We start from the raw sequence: 16,602 nt of genomic DNA on the forward strand, positions 1-16,602 counted from the left end.
TTTTTTATTTATTATGTATAATTTTATAGCATCACTTTTTTTTATACATAAGTTGAAAATGCAAGTATGAATTATTTCTTTTTTCTAACATCTCTTATTATTATTATTTGCGTTATTACTTATGCTATATATTTCAATTTTACAGTCTCACATTGTCACTTGTATCTTATACTTAAGTTGGAAATACAGGTATGCACTCTTTTTAATTTCTCTTATATTACATATGGATATAGTGCAAACAATGTTTTTTTTTTCTTTTTAATATGCTTTTTTTACTTATCATCTATTTAAAAGTATGAATTTCTATGTTATAAGTACACACACACACACACACACACACACACATATATATAATTTTGGCAATTAATGTTATAACGCCTTGTTTCAAAAAGGCCCCTCGCCTTGCCTCGCCTCGCCTCACCTCTCGCCTAAGACCATAAGGTGCTTTGTCGCCTTAGTGTTGCCTTTCACCTTAATAACACTGGCTTCTTTATACGCGGTTGACACATGTAAGGCTGATTTTGAACTGCTCTGGGTAGTAAAAATGATTATCCTAGATACTATTCTTGCTTTCACTACGTAAAGTTTTATTTGATAGATGATTATCATGATGATAACAATGACAATGATAGCAATGATGATGTGCTTCCCACAATTATATAAAGCCTTGAAATTCATATATAAAAGCATTATGCAAAGAGAGTGGTTTGTAACTCACTTTACTCTGATTGAAGTACAAAAGAATGAACAATGAGATCCCAAATACCATATCTGACCATATGTTGGCAAATGCTCTACGGTTTTCTAACCTCCACTCATCCCGTAGCATCAACCTGTTGCAGAGAAAAATGAGAAGCCAATAAGAGTAGCACTTTCCCAGTCTCCCTAGAGAAAGGGCATATTGAAAGCTGTATGAAGGTGTTTGCATTTATGAAAAAACAAATATGAATATCATACCCAGTTGTGTTTTTAACAGGAGTAAAAATGGATTTGATAAGTAATGTGTAATTTTCCAATAAAATTATGAAAATTCATCACGTCACACAACTTCACCTTGTTTCCGCATTTTCCTCCTTTTTTGTTGGAAGGAGGGAGGTGCTGGGCAGAATATGCTTCACATGCAAAGAGATGTAGAATTCTTCCAAATTGTAATGAAAATTTGCAAAGAATGAACATTACAAGTATACTTACTATCTAAATGAAATGGAAAACTAATTTAAAAAAATCCTCCATTTTGTTACCAGTTACACTTTGTTACCTGCCTTATCCAAATATTACACTTGATATTCTTGAACTAACAGTACTAAAGAAATAGATATTTGGCCCCTTCACAACAAACACATTATTTTTAACATGTAAAAAGCACAAGAGAACATATTGGAAAGCGTTTCTTACAACATTCTTTCAAATGTGTCATAATAATATGATTCTTATTTGTTGAAAATCAATAAATTTATGATGCATGTTTACAATTTGTCCTGTATAATTCACAAGGTCAATTTTGCACTTCCAAAAATTTTTAATAGCATTTTCATCATTATTTGTAGGTTTGCCCATGGTTCACCACAGTACAGCCATCTAAGAAGGCATAACGGGTTTCCACATATGAAGTATTAGGAGGAAAAAAAAAATTAACGAAAAACACGAACAAAAAGTAACCAGCAAGAAAATACAGCTTGTTTTACTTTTTTCTGTAATTTTCTCACATGAAATGGCACAATTACAACCATGGTGAAATTTTTGAATCTTAAAATTTGAGCCATTACAGGAATGCAATACAAAGGTGATGTGGATATCTGAGGGTTGAAGTTGAACACCACTGATTACTCTTCAGTAAAGTAAATTACTGTTTACATTATATATGGATGAGTGGGAAGTAAAAATATAGCGTAATAGATAATAGTAGTAAAAGGAGTAAACAAACAATTGTATTCTTACGCTTTGTGCCGTAACTCCCACCAGACCTCCTCATCAGAAAGAGGTGGAGATTTGCCAATCTCTACTTCAAGCCGCAATCTTGCTCGCTCTGTGTTTAGTTCCTTAACCATTTCAAGCTTTTGATTCCTTCTCACATCAAGCATCTGTGCTGCAAGTGGTACAGTCTTCACATACCTGTTCATGGCAAGGGGTCACTGGACTTCATCAGAAATTCAGAGCTCCAAGTGCACTCATTATCACTAGAAGAAACAATTAATTCTCAAGTGAGATAAGCATGCTTTAGCTAAAAAAGATAAATAATCAGTGTAATAGCATTCAACATACCACCTATGAAGATACTGCAAGGTCTTGTGCACATTGTCTAAAGATGCACGATGTACTGTGTTGAAATTGGCTGATTAGCCAAGAGCCATATTACCCAAATAATTAAATGAATAACAATACGCATTCTGATGTGTGAACAAAAAACATAAATTAAGGGTCTACCTTGTGCAAGGTTTATTGATGTTTAATAAAAATTTCATTTATTTTCTACATTTTTAGTTTATTAGTTTGTCATTTCTTTATTTAAAATCTTTCCTTTGATATGATTATGTGAATAATGGATGCTTAGGAGCAAATATTTTGCATGGAGGCAAAGAAAGGAAATAATTGTTCTAATCTGGAAGTTAAGAAGCATCTTGCCAGAGGAAAGCAGAGGCCAGCTGTGAGGAGCTTAACAGAACCACGGGCAAGGCCATGGAAAGAAGCTGAGTTTTGGCAGAGCCTCAGTTGTGTAAGGGAAAGGAGATGCAAGGCCTGCCATGCAGTTTAGTTGATAAGAGTGCTTCAAAGGCAGAACGTTACACGGCTGTGCTAGTGCCTGTGTCAGAAAAGGCACTTTAATCCAGAATGAAATATGGCCATGCGTGTAGAGGGCTCATGTGACATGTCTAGGCTGAGATGACGGACTTTCCAGTTTTCAAACACACGTTTTTCTGTCTTATTTCCAAAAAGAGGGGAGTCTCCTAGGGATCTAAAAACTCAAAATCACTTGAGAATAAAAGGAAGATCAATTCTTTGGTTAAGACACACTTCAATCAAGAGACTGAGAAGAAGAAAGCAAGAGATCAGGTGAAGAAGGACGAGTAAATTTGCAGAATTTTTCAAGCTACGGAACCGAAAGTTCAACCTGTCAAATCTTCCGGGTTTTCTAGATCTTTCACTCTTGATGTTAAGTTTTGTTCTTTTAATGGTTTTGATTGTAGACAACACGAGTGAGTAATTTCCTTCTTCTAGGAGTAGGGATGTAGCACTTCTAATTGACTATGATTATGATCTGATTTTTATTCAATAAATTGGGAATTTTAATTAATTCAATATCTTGTGTGTTTAATGCTTGCTTGGTGTTTGGTACCTCACTTGGCATGATTTAATATATCAGATGAAGAACTAAAAGGTGAAATTTGATATAGGAAAGGCAAGAAGTTGAATCTAGGATTCTTGACCCAGAAATAGGTTTAAGCCTTTTGAGGAATTTAATTGAATAATCAAAGAAACTAAAGGATTTTAATCACTTCAATACCTTGAGAATAGGTGTCAACTTTGTTAAAATACATCTTTTGTACCATGAGAGAGGACATTAGATTACCAAAGGTTATTCTCCTTCAAAGTTATAATTACCCATAATTGAATGCATAGGATAATAGATTATAGTTAGTTGAAGTTGTGAACCCCTAACACTGGAATGTTTTTATTCATTGGTAATTTGATTTATTTAGCTGTAATTGATTAATATTAGTGATAATTAGGTTCTACTTCTAATTTTAGTCCAAATTTGATCATCTAAATAATCACAATTGTCATAGTCTGGTACTCAATGCCATCCTCAAGGAAATGATAAGCATCCATACTACTTGGTATAATCGGTGTGCTTGCAAAATGCCAACAAGTTTTTATTCCCTTATGCATTATTATGCTCCACTTAACCTATTAAGTACAATGGACACATTTGAAAAGGAGAAATGAAATCGAAAGAGACCACGCTAATGGAATAAGATAATTATCAATCAAGAATGCCTAATTTAAGGAACAATTAATACTTAGCAACTACGAAAAGGATGTTCACTAAAGATGGTTTATTTATACCCAGCATAAATCAGTGAATGTATTGGCATAGATAACAGGATTCAAATAGGAGCAAATAAGGGGAAAAAAGTCAAAAATGAAATGGGTTGAAGTGGTAAAAGTCATTTGATATCAAAAACACCTTGTAGAAATGTCGGCCCTAAACATAACGGAATGGAGAAAAAGGGTGATTGTAACTGACCTCAACTAGGTTAGGGCCAAGAATTAATTAACTTTAACAAATATCCTAGAAGGGCGTAGAATGTTTCTTGCATGTGATTGAATCAGAAATGCGACACTTTAATATATCACCAAGCCTAAATAAATGTATTTTAAATGAAGAAATTAGAGATTTCATCTTAAAGGAACTAGTAAATTAATTTAATGAATGAATTGACTCTTTTGATTCAAGAATCGGTAACATAAGACTACAAAATGCTTTTGCCATAGGTAGATCAAAATGCAAATTAAAATTTATAGAGATTAAACAACTCCTTTGAATTTAGCCCCCACATATAATACTATATATTCCCTGTAGAAGCTGTAGATCTAACCAAAAGTGACAATTAGTATATCATATAGAAAAAAGTAAAATTAGTCATTATTTGAACAATGTCACTGCTTAGTATCTTGTTAGGTGCAAATGTAGAGACAAATGATCCCACATTCTTTTAAACAAATGCTTCATGTGACAAGAAAATTTATCACCAGATGTTTGTCAAGTAATACTCTCATAACTCCTCTTTACACTTAATTTACTTGTGGATGTTACATAACAGACCTATATAGCCCTTCAAAACAGAGAAATAGAAAGAGGAAGAAATAGAAAGAGACTTGGTTGAGAAAAGAACAGAAAGGGGAGAAATTCAGAGAGAATTAGAGAAGAAGAGAGAAAGAAGAATTCTGCTTATTGATTGTAGGAATGCCTGATTACAAGTACCTTCTTCCTATTTATATTGAACTACCTACTTGTACAAAATAACAGAATACTGCCCTGCCCAATTACAATTAGCCACCTAAGTCAACTCATCAAACTCTCCTATCCCTTAGTCATAACATTTCCCACCCCTTGAAATCATTTTTGTCCCCAAGAATGAATAAAAGAAGTTAACCCTTAAATGCTCGCTAAATCTATAATCATTTGCATCAAAGCTCTGAAAAGAAAAATTGGAAATAGAGGCAGTAGTGTCATTATTGTTGGCATTTCCACCACATTCAGTGCAGAAATCTTCCATTGACAAAATTGGATTTTCTTCTTCTGCCTCCTCTGCATTTCAAATCCATTCTCTTTAAGTATTATATGCCTACAAGATCCCAGCTCAACTATTTTATCCCCAAAATCCCAAGACTGTTTCCCACAGCCATCTTCTTCCAAAACTTTCACATCTTCTCCTTGATTTAAAATATTCTCAACATAAACACCATTCTTGCTTGCAAAAGCTTCAACAATTCCAACAGCAAGAACACTACCTTCAGTATCACTTCTAGTTACAGAACAAAACCCAACTCCTTTTCCTAGAGAAAACACCTTCTTAAAAGTGTTGCCATTAGCAAGTCTCACTCTCTTCCCATGTTCGTCATCTGAAGTATTTCCAAGCTCCAGTTCTTTAAACCATGAATTGACAAGGGAAGTTTCTAAATCCAAACCCTGATGATGATCTTTCAAGTATTGAAAATCAGTTTATTTCCTAGATAACCCTCTGTAATTTGAAATTTTTGTTCCTCCTTTTAAGTCTCCTTCTACTCATCTCCACTCTCACAAAAAATTAACTTGTTATCAAGGGAGATAGCCTTCTCTTTAGCCTTACTCTCGTCATTCCTTTCTAATTCCCTATCATCACCACAATAAATTTCAATTCCCAGGTTTCTATCTTCTACATCTTCGTCATTCTCCTCTTCAGAAACCTCACTTACACTAGACATATTAAGAAGAAATTCCTGCTCCATCTCAACAGTACCCCTGTCATTCTTACTGGAAACTTCACTTGAGGCATTTTGGTATTCATATGGCTTAAATTTCCAAGAAGGTAATCTTCATCAATTTTCTGTTCACTGAAGTCAAGCTTCTCAGATGTGCTCCGCAACTTTTCTTGCATTCTCTTGAGACCTTCAAGCACATCTAGTAGGATCTTTTCTTGCCAAGGTTGTAGTTCCATGGATACCTTTAACAATTCTTGAAGAGAAAAACTGATGGAAAGAAGGGAAAAAAAATTCCCTAGTGCAAGAGAAAAAAAAAAAAAAAGTATTGAAAGATATGTATGAAGGAGCAACTACTATTGTGCGCACAGTGAGGAGGATGTTTGTCATAGGATTAAAGCCGAATGGTTGAAGTGGAGACGTGCCACGAGAGTTTTATGTGATCGTAAGATTCCCAACAAATTGAAAGAAAAATTTTACCGCACAACCATACGACCGGCTATATTATATAGTAGTGAGTGTTGGGCACTGAAAGAGTCGTATGCATCTAAGATAAGAGTTGCAGAGATGAGAATGTTAAGGTGGATGAGTGGACATACTAGACTAGATAAAATCCGTAATGAGAGTATTAGAGAAAAGGTAGGAGTAGTGCCAATTGAAGATAAGTTGAGAGAAGGGAGATTGAGGTGATTTGGTCATGTGAAGCGTAGACATATGGAGGCTCCAGTTAGACAAGTAGAGCACATTAGGTTAGAGGATAGAAAGAAAAAAAGGGGTAGACCTAAATTGACTTGGAGGAGAGTAGTACAACATGACATAGAAGCATTACACATTTTTGAGGATTTAACCCAAAATCGTTCAGAGTGGAGAAAGCGAATCCATATAGCTGACCCCAAATTTTTGGGATAAAGGCTTAGTTGAGTTGAGTTGTAAGAGAAAAAAAAAACAAAAGGGAAATTAGAGAAAATAGAGGGAAATTGAGAGGAAAGAATCAAATATTTTTCTTGATATTTCTACAAGATGTCAATCGAAACAGACCTGTAATAGAGGTCTAACACAAAGAAGTGGACTTGAAACCCTAAAAGAAAATCTAAGAGAGAGATTAGTTGAAAAGAGAAACAGAATTGAAAGGAAGAATCAGAGAAAAGAGAAGAGCAGAAAGACATCTGTTGTATTGATTCTTGATAGAAAAATTTCAAGAATTTCAAGAAAAAGGTTTCCTGGAATGCATATAGTGAAAAATTAAAGAAGAAAAATAGAAGAAATAACAAAAAATTAATAGAAGAATAAAGAAATTTGATTTAAGAATTTCAAGAAAGAAAGAAGAAGAAATAGGATCTGCTGAGACGAAGAAGGAAATAAAGGGAAAGAAGGAAAGAAATTTCAGGGAAGAAAGAAGAAGAATTTGAGGAAAGAGAGGGAAGAAATCTCAGGGAAGAAGAAAGAAGATATGAAGAAAGGTAGAAGAAGAAGAAGACGACGAAGAATAGAGGGAAAAACCTGGAATTGAGGAGACTCCCATTCATTTGCCCATAGTTGCAACCGTAGTGAGAAGATTTGGAAGCAATCCCACCTCAGAACCAAGCTCTGATACCAACTATTACATAACAGACCTATAAAGCCTTTCGAAACAAAGAAATAGAAAGAGGAAGAAATAGAAAGAAACTTGGTTGAGAAAAGAACATAAAGGGGAGAAATTCAGAGAGAATTAGAGAAGAAGTGAGAAAGAATTCTGCTTATTGATTTTAAGAGTGCCCAATTACAAGTACCTTCTTCTTATTTATACTGAACTACCTATTTGTACAAAATAACAGAATACTGCCCTGCCCAATTACAATCAGCCACCTAAGTCAACTCATCAAACTCTCATATCCTTTAGTCATAATAGTGAAATACATGTTGAAAAAAGCTATACAAACTCTTTTTAACAATAAAATCCATTAAAAGACAAAAATGAAGTGTGACCCAATTGCAGAGAGAATATAAAGACAAAAGAAAACCCCCCACTAGCTACAAACAAGGATCTACTTGCAAAACATCTGGAAAAGCTAGAAAAAGGAAACAGAATGCAACACAACAAAGACACCCAAATAGAGATCAAAGAACAAAAAAATTCTGATCCTTTCAAGAAAGAATGTTTCTTCCACTAGTGTGAGTGAACTTTGTACTTAAGGGTAGGGGAACACAATATCACTCAAAATCTTTATGGAACAAAATTATAGTGGTTAGGACTGTGCAATCAGTCGGTTCACTTTCGAACCAACCAAAATAATTGAACAACCTAAATGCTTATAAATAAAAGCCAAACCGAACGTATGTATAAAACTGAACTGAATCGAATAGATTAATTAGTTTGGTTCAATTAATCAGTTTTAGACTTGCAACAACTGAGCCATCATTATAAACACTAAGTTTCAATCTAGGCTATTCATTCCTATCCTATAAATTTATGATTTTCTTGCTTACCTGCCATAACCCACTCTCCCTTTCTTAATTGATGCGACTCCCCTTCCCCTCCCAATTCCATAACCCAATCCTATTTAATCTTTCCCCAACATTTCTACTTCATCCACCATTTTCTAACTTTGTAAATTTCTAGTAAAGTAGTAGCACCCTCACTTCATCTAGCTTGTGGCTTTCCATGGTAGTGGTGCATGACTACATGTGCCCAATGTGTAGATACTCCATCAATTCTTGCTTGAAATGCCTTCCCTATCTATCTCCTTTTCTACATGCCAAGGTAAAAATTTTGATATTTTTAGCTAGGTTCTTTTCTAACTATTTATTTTTAAATAAGAATCTTTCTCATTCATATTTGTTTTTTATTTGCCAAAAAGTTAAAAAGGAAATCAGAAATTTTGATTCTGATTATCCTTGATATTGTTTGTTTGGATGTTGAGATGGTGTTAGATGATTGAATTGTATTTGTGTTTTATTTACTAAGGGAAATTTGGAAGTTTGATTCTTATTGTTCTTGTGTGTTTGTTTGGCTATTGAGAAAATGAAGGAAAACAAGTTAGTTCAGTTAATTTTGCCATTCGACAAGGAAAATTAGAAATATAATAAAACTTTGTGTATGATTGCAGACAAACTAAAACGAAGTAAAAAAGTTTAACTCCTAGGTTTTTTTTTTTTTTATTTAGGCTAAAATGTGTTGTTTGGCTGTTCAGAACATGAAAGAAAATTACGGGTTGATTCAGTTCATGTTCTAGAAGTAAATTACTGAGAAAGTAAAAGGAATTCAAGTCTTTTTTGTTTTTCTTCAGCACCTGTTTGGCTATTAAGATTTCAGAATGTTAGAGGAGAAAAAAATCAGCAATCATAAATTTTGAAAAACCAATTTTCATAGCATGTACAATTACCCTTTATTTGAGTATGTATAGGAACAAAATTTTGGTCAGTTCAGTTATTTCGTTTTTTCTTTAACCTAAATAACCGAACCAAACCATTTATACTGAAAAACTGAATTAGAATGATTCAATTCGGTTCGGTTTTTCGATTATAATTGTTTTCTGCTTAGCAGTATTTGTGGTTTTGTAGTTGTGCATGATCAAAAAAAAAAAAAAAAAAATAGAGCTCTTTTCCTAGGGAAATGCTGTTCCGCTTCCATTTGAATCCAAAGTCAGAATTTGGGTGGGTTTTTTCTTTGGAGTTTGCACAAGTTGAACGGAGAAGCTGAAGGAATGCCTTTACCATTATTGCAAGAGAATAACCTTTGGTCAGCTTCATTCAGTCTCATTTTTTAGAATAACTGAATGCTTCATCATATATTCCTGGTCTCAGAATGTTTTACTGAAAAAGGAAGAGCCTTGCCCCTACCTCTTTTTATAATGATAATGGTAAAAAGCTATAATGTTAGTGTTCAACACAAGCATTATTTTACACACGAATAACCAAAAAAAAAATGCAGAAGAAATAGTATTTAGATCACTGCAGTGGGCACTAAAAGTATAAGATATTCACTTCAGGCAAAACCATCATGTCTTAACCATTACCTGTCAAGAAAGGGCATGAGAACATAATCATGAACAGCAAAGTCCAGAGCCCAAGGAATTAATATTAATACTGCCAGAAATTTAGCCTGTAACAAGGATGAACAAGTCTAGAGTGTCAAATCATATATTGATGAAAACAAATGTGCATGAATTACCGCATTATTCACAGTACTAAATTAAAAAAAAAAAATCAGGTTGACAAAGCATGGATGAAAAAAGTAAAAAATAAAAAGACATATTACAATAACATATGTAACTAGGAATGTGACCCTACTGGCCCATCATGCAACAGCACTAGCTGGATTTTTTTTGCTTTTGGGACCTAAAAAAAAATATACCGAGACTGCACTATTGACATGGGATATGGGGTGTGATAAGGAATGTGACAATGAAAAGTTCAAGAAAAGTCAAATCTAACAACAATATATGTATTCAACACTGTCCATTGTAATTTCTTTCTTTTCTTTTTCTTTTTCTCCATTATAAACAGTTTGATCACCATAAACTTTGATCATTTGACATCATCAAATATCAGTGATGTAAATGATATTTTTATCTGATTCTTCTTAACATAATAGTATTTCATTGAGAAATCCTCTGGTTCATTCAAATCTCAATGCAATTCCGGAATTCTGCTACACAGCAAAATGAGTTCATTAAAAGCATACTAGGGTAGAAGAGTACAAGTGCTCTAAGAACATGCTTTCATTAACGCCAAACATGCTCACTTTTGGTTTAGTAAGCATGCTCTAAAAACACATTAATATCAAGAAATTAATGAGTAAGACTTCAACTACCATTAGTGCTAATAAATTCTTTGTCAGCCGGAGATCCTATCACCATATATTATTTGCTTTACAGAATTAGGACTACTCATCTTTTCTTGTGCCCATTATTTGCTAGAAGGCTGCACGTTCAGCTCTATAAGATAGAGTGTTGTATCATGCAAAGCCAATATTATGGCTCAAGCCATTGCATGGAAGACCACAATGTTAATTCTAGTTTCTGAGAAGATTGCTTGAGTGCATCCATAGATTATAAACTTAATAATTAGCAAAAGGCCTATGTGTGAGAATGCATGTGATCGAATAGAATTCAACAACCCCAAAAGCTCAATAGACCTATGCTCATACATAATTTGACAGTCATATAAATTGAAAAGCTTGCATATAGACACATCAAAATCATTCAAAAACCAAATGAAGGATGGCACAAGGCATGCTAACTTGAAGCTAAAAATAAATGTATACCGAATTTGAGGAGGCATATCTGAAGACACGGTCTTCATAGAGCAAATCCTCTTCTTCCCTACCAAGAACCAAATCTCTAACTGACTCAACAAACCCTTTCTCTGGAACGAGGTCACTGGGATCAGACCGCACATCCTCTGCTGCACCATTGCCATCCAACTCTTGACTCCACCAAGAACCATTCACATTATGATTATTACTATCGTCCACAATCCAATCCTCCCACCTCCTACTCTCCTCATTCAACATGTCTTCTTGTGCTTCCCTCAACTCCACAATGGCCTCAGCTCTCCTCTTCCATGCCTCAAACTTCTGCTCCTCCGACAGCTCTTCATCACTTGAACTTTCTAACAATTCATCCTCCAGCATATCATCATCTTTTAAACCAAGCCAATTGCCATCATCATCAAAAAAGAACCTCTGCCACCAACTTCTTTTCTTTGAGTTACGTTTGTTATTCTTCCTTGCATTTGGTACTATCTCACAAAATCCCCTCCTTGCTCTACTCAATTGGAGCAAACAATTGGGTGACGCAAGAGAAGATAAAGAATTCCTAAGTGGGTTTTGATCAATAATGACTAAACTCTGGCACAACACCATTGAATTGCTCATTAAGAATAACATGTACAAAATCCCATCCTTTTTGGCTTCTCAAAATAATAACACACTACAAATTAAACTAAACAAACTGTCAAGCAGCTTACTAAAATTCAAGAAAGGCATTACATACTTGAGTTTTGCTAGTTTCTTTGCAGAATTAAGCATAAGAACCCCTTGGAAATGGCAAAATCGCTCATAAGAAACAACAAATTCTTCTATCGAGAAAAGAAAACAAGGAAAAAAAAAAACTCCAGAGACCCAGAAATCCTCTAACTTCAACAGTTGACAAGCAGAAAAGATAGTAGAATTTCTTTGCACAGTGAAGCTGAAATAAGGTAACGGTTTTGGGATAGCGTCCGGATGAAACCCATTTCGTCCAAGTGACATGACAACCCTTTGGGGTTTTATACAGAGAAGAGCAATAACTGTGGCATGAACGTAAATCGAAATAAACGTTAGGGGGTAATCTCACGGCGTTTGAGAGAGGAGCGGAAAGCCCAAATGTCATAGATTATTGTAAATTACTATTTAACACCCTTAATTTATACTTTAAAAAATATATTATTTAATTTTTTACGTTTGATCTCACTGATTAGCCCCTTCGTCCAATTTTTAAATTTAATCATTAATTAAAAGGCGATGAATGAAGAATAAAATGTCAATAATAACAAAAATTTAAAGAAAAGTATTTATAATATTAAAAAAATTTTAAAGATGAAAATGTTTACCATCAACAATAAAAGTTGAAAAAAAAAACAAATAAAAAGATGAAAGTGTGTAACGAAATTATAAAACTAGTAATAGAGCGGATTGAGGGTGGAAATTGCTTCTTCTATGTCCACTCCACAAAAGAATAAGGTTGAGACGAAGACTAACCATCAGGGAGCATGACGGGAGGGTTTCTTGTGGAGATTTTTCTTTTCTTTTATTTTCTTTTTTATTTTAATTTATCATTATATAATATAAATTTAATTACTAAAAATAAATTTTAAGTTAGAAATATAAGTTTTAAACATAATCTTAATATGGTAAAGAAATGATTACAATAGATTAAAAAAAAAGAAATTAGAGAACTGCAGCAGATTATATTAATTCTTAGCAAGAGTATTTACACAATAACTCAATACAATCATGAATGAATACAACACCTTTCTTAATAAAAAAAAAAAAAAAACAAAAGAAAGAAATATGATGGAAGATAAATGGTTGGCTCTTCAACCCCAGGATAGAATCTCGTGCAGAAACTTTTTTGTCCTCAATAAACTTTGTACTTTTCCTCCCCTTTATTCACCATTTCATCTTCCTTATATGCTATAACTATTCCATTTGTTGTAATTGCCATTGGACAAGTGTTGCTCTCTTTTTTTTTCTTTTCTCCAAGAACATGCTTCCATATGTACGGCTACCTTTGTAATTCCTTTATCTTTTCCCATCTCTTTGCTTCTTCAAGAATAGACTTTAGAAGGCCTTGGCCCTGCTCATCCCTATCAGTGCCACCCTATTAAGAAGCAACCTTGTCCTCAAGGCTGTAGTGAGGACATTGCCCATGAAAGTCAGCTTCATCCAACCAAGTTGTTTCCTCTTCCAATTGCTCTTTTCCACTGAATGAATATTTGCGGTATCAATTGATTATTTCGATGAGTTTGATGCTTTTGACAAATTTTATCTGGTTCTACCAAAGGCCTCTCTTTTTGTTCCATATTAGCAATTAGGTCAGAAATAATAGGATAATTACCAATGGCCCTTTTAAGTTGAGAAATATGAAAGACTGGATGAATTCTTAAAGCAAAAGGTAGTTTTAATTTGTATGCAAAAACTCCAATTTTCCAATAGCTTCAAATGTCCCATAATAGCGTGCAGACAATTTAGGACAAACTCGAGATGCCACTGATTACTGTCTATAAGGCCTTAGTTTGAGAAATACTCGATCCCCCACAGAAAATTCAAGAACTCTTCGATGTTTATTAGCATACTTAACCGTCATTTGTTGGGCTTTTGGAAGATTAAACTTAAGCTGCCTCAAAACTTCATCACGATCTTACAAATTTTGTGCTATAGCCTTCACTCACATTTCACCAAGTAAATACTGTTTTATGATTGGTGGTTGTCCCCCATATACCACCTTAAATGAAGTTTTTCTAATGGAACTTGAAAACTAGTATTATACTAGTACTCAGCCCAACAAAAGCCATTTAGACCAACTCTTTGGCTGCTCTAAAGAAAAACATCAAAGATAAGATTCCAAACATTAGTTTAACACCTTTGTCTGTCCATCCATTTGTGGATGGTATGCTTAACTAAATTTTAGCAGAGTGCCTTATAGCTAGAATAATTCTCCCAAAATATTACAAAGGAACAAGGTGTTGCGGTCAATTATAATGGTTTATGGAATACCATGTAGCCACACTACTTCTTTGGTAAAAATTTCTGCTACAGATTTTCTAGTGAAAGGGTGACAAAGATGAATAAATTGCCCAAACTTAGAAAGTTGATCCACAACCACAAGTATGCAGTCAACACCATTCAATTGTGGATGACCCGTGATAAAATCTTAAGACACATCTTCCCATATATCTTTTGGAATCGAGAGAGGCTGAAGTAAAACTACTGGAGACTGAGTTTCATACTTATGTGTTTGTCAAATCAAGCAACCTACCACATATTTTTGTACATCTGCCATCATCCCGTTCCAATAAAAATTCGATGCCATCCTCTAATGCATACGATATGCTCTAGAATGACCACCTTGAGGTGTGGCATGAAATTCAGAGATTAGCTTAGAAATCCATGGGGAAGCCACAGGGATAGCCAATTTGCCCTTATAATACAATCTGTCATGAATGAGTGAAAAATGAGAATGCACTCCAACACCAGCTTACAATTCCTTAATGATCCCTCCCGAATAATCATCATCTGTCACTTCTTGAGCAATTTTATCCTAGTCAGCCCATTATGTCTCGCCTTAGCCCTCTCCTAGATGTAACATGTCTCCTGTAATATGTTCAATGAATGCCAAGATTGAATCTTTAGAACCCAGTGAACACATTAAAAGGGATTGGGTACATTTTAAAAATCATTTTATTCAAAACATAACAGAGTAAAAAACATTTTGCTATAGAATTTCATATTATAAAAAAGATTATCAAAATAACTATAAATCAGAAATTCGCTATGACTCATTTTAATCTATTTTCAAAGTACTTTGCAACTATATATTTTATTTTAAAATTAAATGTAGTACACCTTCTTAAGAAAATGAGATAGTTTCTAAATATAAGTTTTCTTATAAAAAAACTTTAAATCAGACAATTTTGAATTTTAAAACTACTGTATTTCAGCTAAAACAGTTCAATAATACTTAAATTAACACTTGTGGAAACCTGTGGCAGTCCATAACTCAACAGTCCCCTGGGTATCAGAATTGCATACTAGTTTTCTTTAATCAATTAACTAATAAATTATTACATAAAGATTACACTTATATATAGACAACAAAATTTTTTTTTGTTCTACTCAGGTATTAAAACAAAATATCCTATTATCAATGGACAACATCATATATACACAAAATGAAGAAACCAAATCACCTACATCAAGTTGCCTCCTGATCTCTATGGTAATGGGTGTTGCTCCTACTTGCCTGAAATCTTTTCTTTTCTTTTATCTACGTTAGTTAGAAAATAACTAAAGCTGAGTACAATTATCACACCTTACCCCTCTGTAGGGCATAACATGATCCCGTAAAATACCTAATGAACTATCGAACTTCACCTACCGATAACTCATTAAGTACCCTACAAGGGATTTTAAAACAATTTTCTTATTTTTGGTAAGTGGTGAGCATTTTCTAATAGGTATTTAAAACATTTAATTGAAATTAAAAACTAGTTAAAACTTTTGGCCCATTTTATTTTTTCGCAAATTTTATAAAAATTTTGTCAGAGTTCCGTTTATATTTTAAGGAAACAGTTCTTCAAATACTTGTAAAAAAGCACTTCTAAAAATTTTTCTCAACCACTACTTCAAATTCTCAATCAATCTCAAATCTCAAGATTTCGCAATCAACATTTCTCAATTTCCAAAATTCAATAATCCTCAAAACACTAGCAATTCATCTCATTCAAATTAAATAAAATAGTTCCACTCATATTTCATTAGAGACAAAACAATTTATATATACATCATTACAAAATTTACATCAAAGGAAATTCAAACTAAATTTTTATTACAAACTTCATACAAACTTTGTACAAGCTGCTCAAGACCTATTTTACATGTCCAGACATTTATGTGCAATACATATATCAAAAGAAATATTTATAGTTAGGGTATAAATTATACCCGAATACTTCAAGCTGATAGATCCTCAATCCTCAGCAGCTCAGTCTGCTGCTCCTCTAGTCTCTATATCTGCAACAGCAATAAAAGCCATCGCTGAGTACTAGGACTCAATGGTGCACAACATACTAAAATAATTTTTATGCAGAACTTAAATCACATTTATTCAAAAATTTGACTGAACATGAGTATTAAATACAAATCATGCATTATGAGATTTTAATCCCAAACAATTTCATTTTGAAGTATCAAATCACATTTCATAAAACCCACAGTTAGATCATGCCATTCGAAACAAATTGAATCTCAATAGCCAGAGGCTAAAGAGAAGTCACATCACAAGGCTAGCTAGCTCAAATATATGGATATCCATTCACATCTTCTTCTACTGGCACACCTCAACACTTCTCCAGAGAAGGAATCAAAATCCGAAACTAATTACCCCCACTAGTCATGCT

At 33.7% G+C, this 16,602-nt stretch overlaps 1 protein-coding gene across 6 annotated transcripts in view; it reads right to left on the reverse strand.

Annotated features, from left to right (window-relative positions):
- The window catches only part of LOC110663331 (chloroplast envelope membrane protein), a 55,476-nt gene extending 43,201 nt beyond the window's left edge, over positions 1-12,275 (reverse strand). Inside the window, exons 1-4 of one of the 6 annotated variants that reach the window (XM_021822592.2) lie at positions 11,207-12,272; positions 9,957-10,042; positions 1,939-2,112; positions 719-833 (exon numbers count right to left, since the gene is read on the reverse strand). In XM_021822592.2, the coding sequence (XP_021678284.2) occupies positions 719-833; positions 1,939-2,112; positions 9,957-10,042; positions 11,207-11,830 (999 nt within the window). In that variant the 5' untranslated portion in view covers positions 11,831-12,272. Of the gene's footprint in view, positions 1-718; positions 834-1,938; positions 2,113-9,956; positions 10,043-11,206 lie in introns of all 6 variants that reach the window. The other 5 variants (XM_021822590.2, XM_021822595.2, XM_021822594.2 and 2 more) reach the window with 5 other exon arrangements.
- Between the last annotated feature and the right edge of the window lie 4,327 nt (positions 12,276-16,602).

This window comes from Hevea brasiliensis, chromosome 2, assembly GCF_030052815.1.
Source record: "Hevea brasiliensis isolate MT/VB/25A 57/8 chromosome 2, ASM3005281v1, whole genome shotgun sequence".
Lineage (NCBI taxonomy): Eukaryota > Viridiplantae > Streptophyta > Magnoliopsida > Malpighiales > Euphorbiaceae > Hevea > Hevea brasiliensis.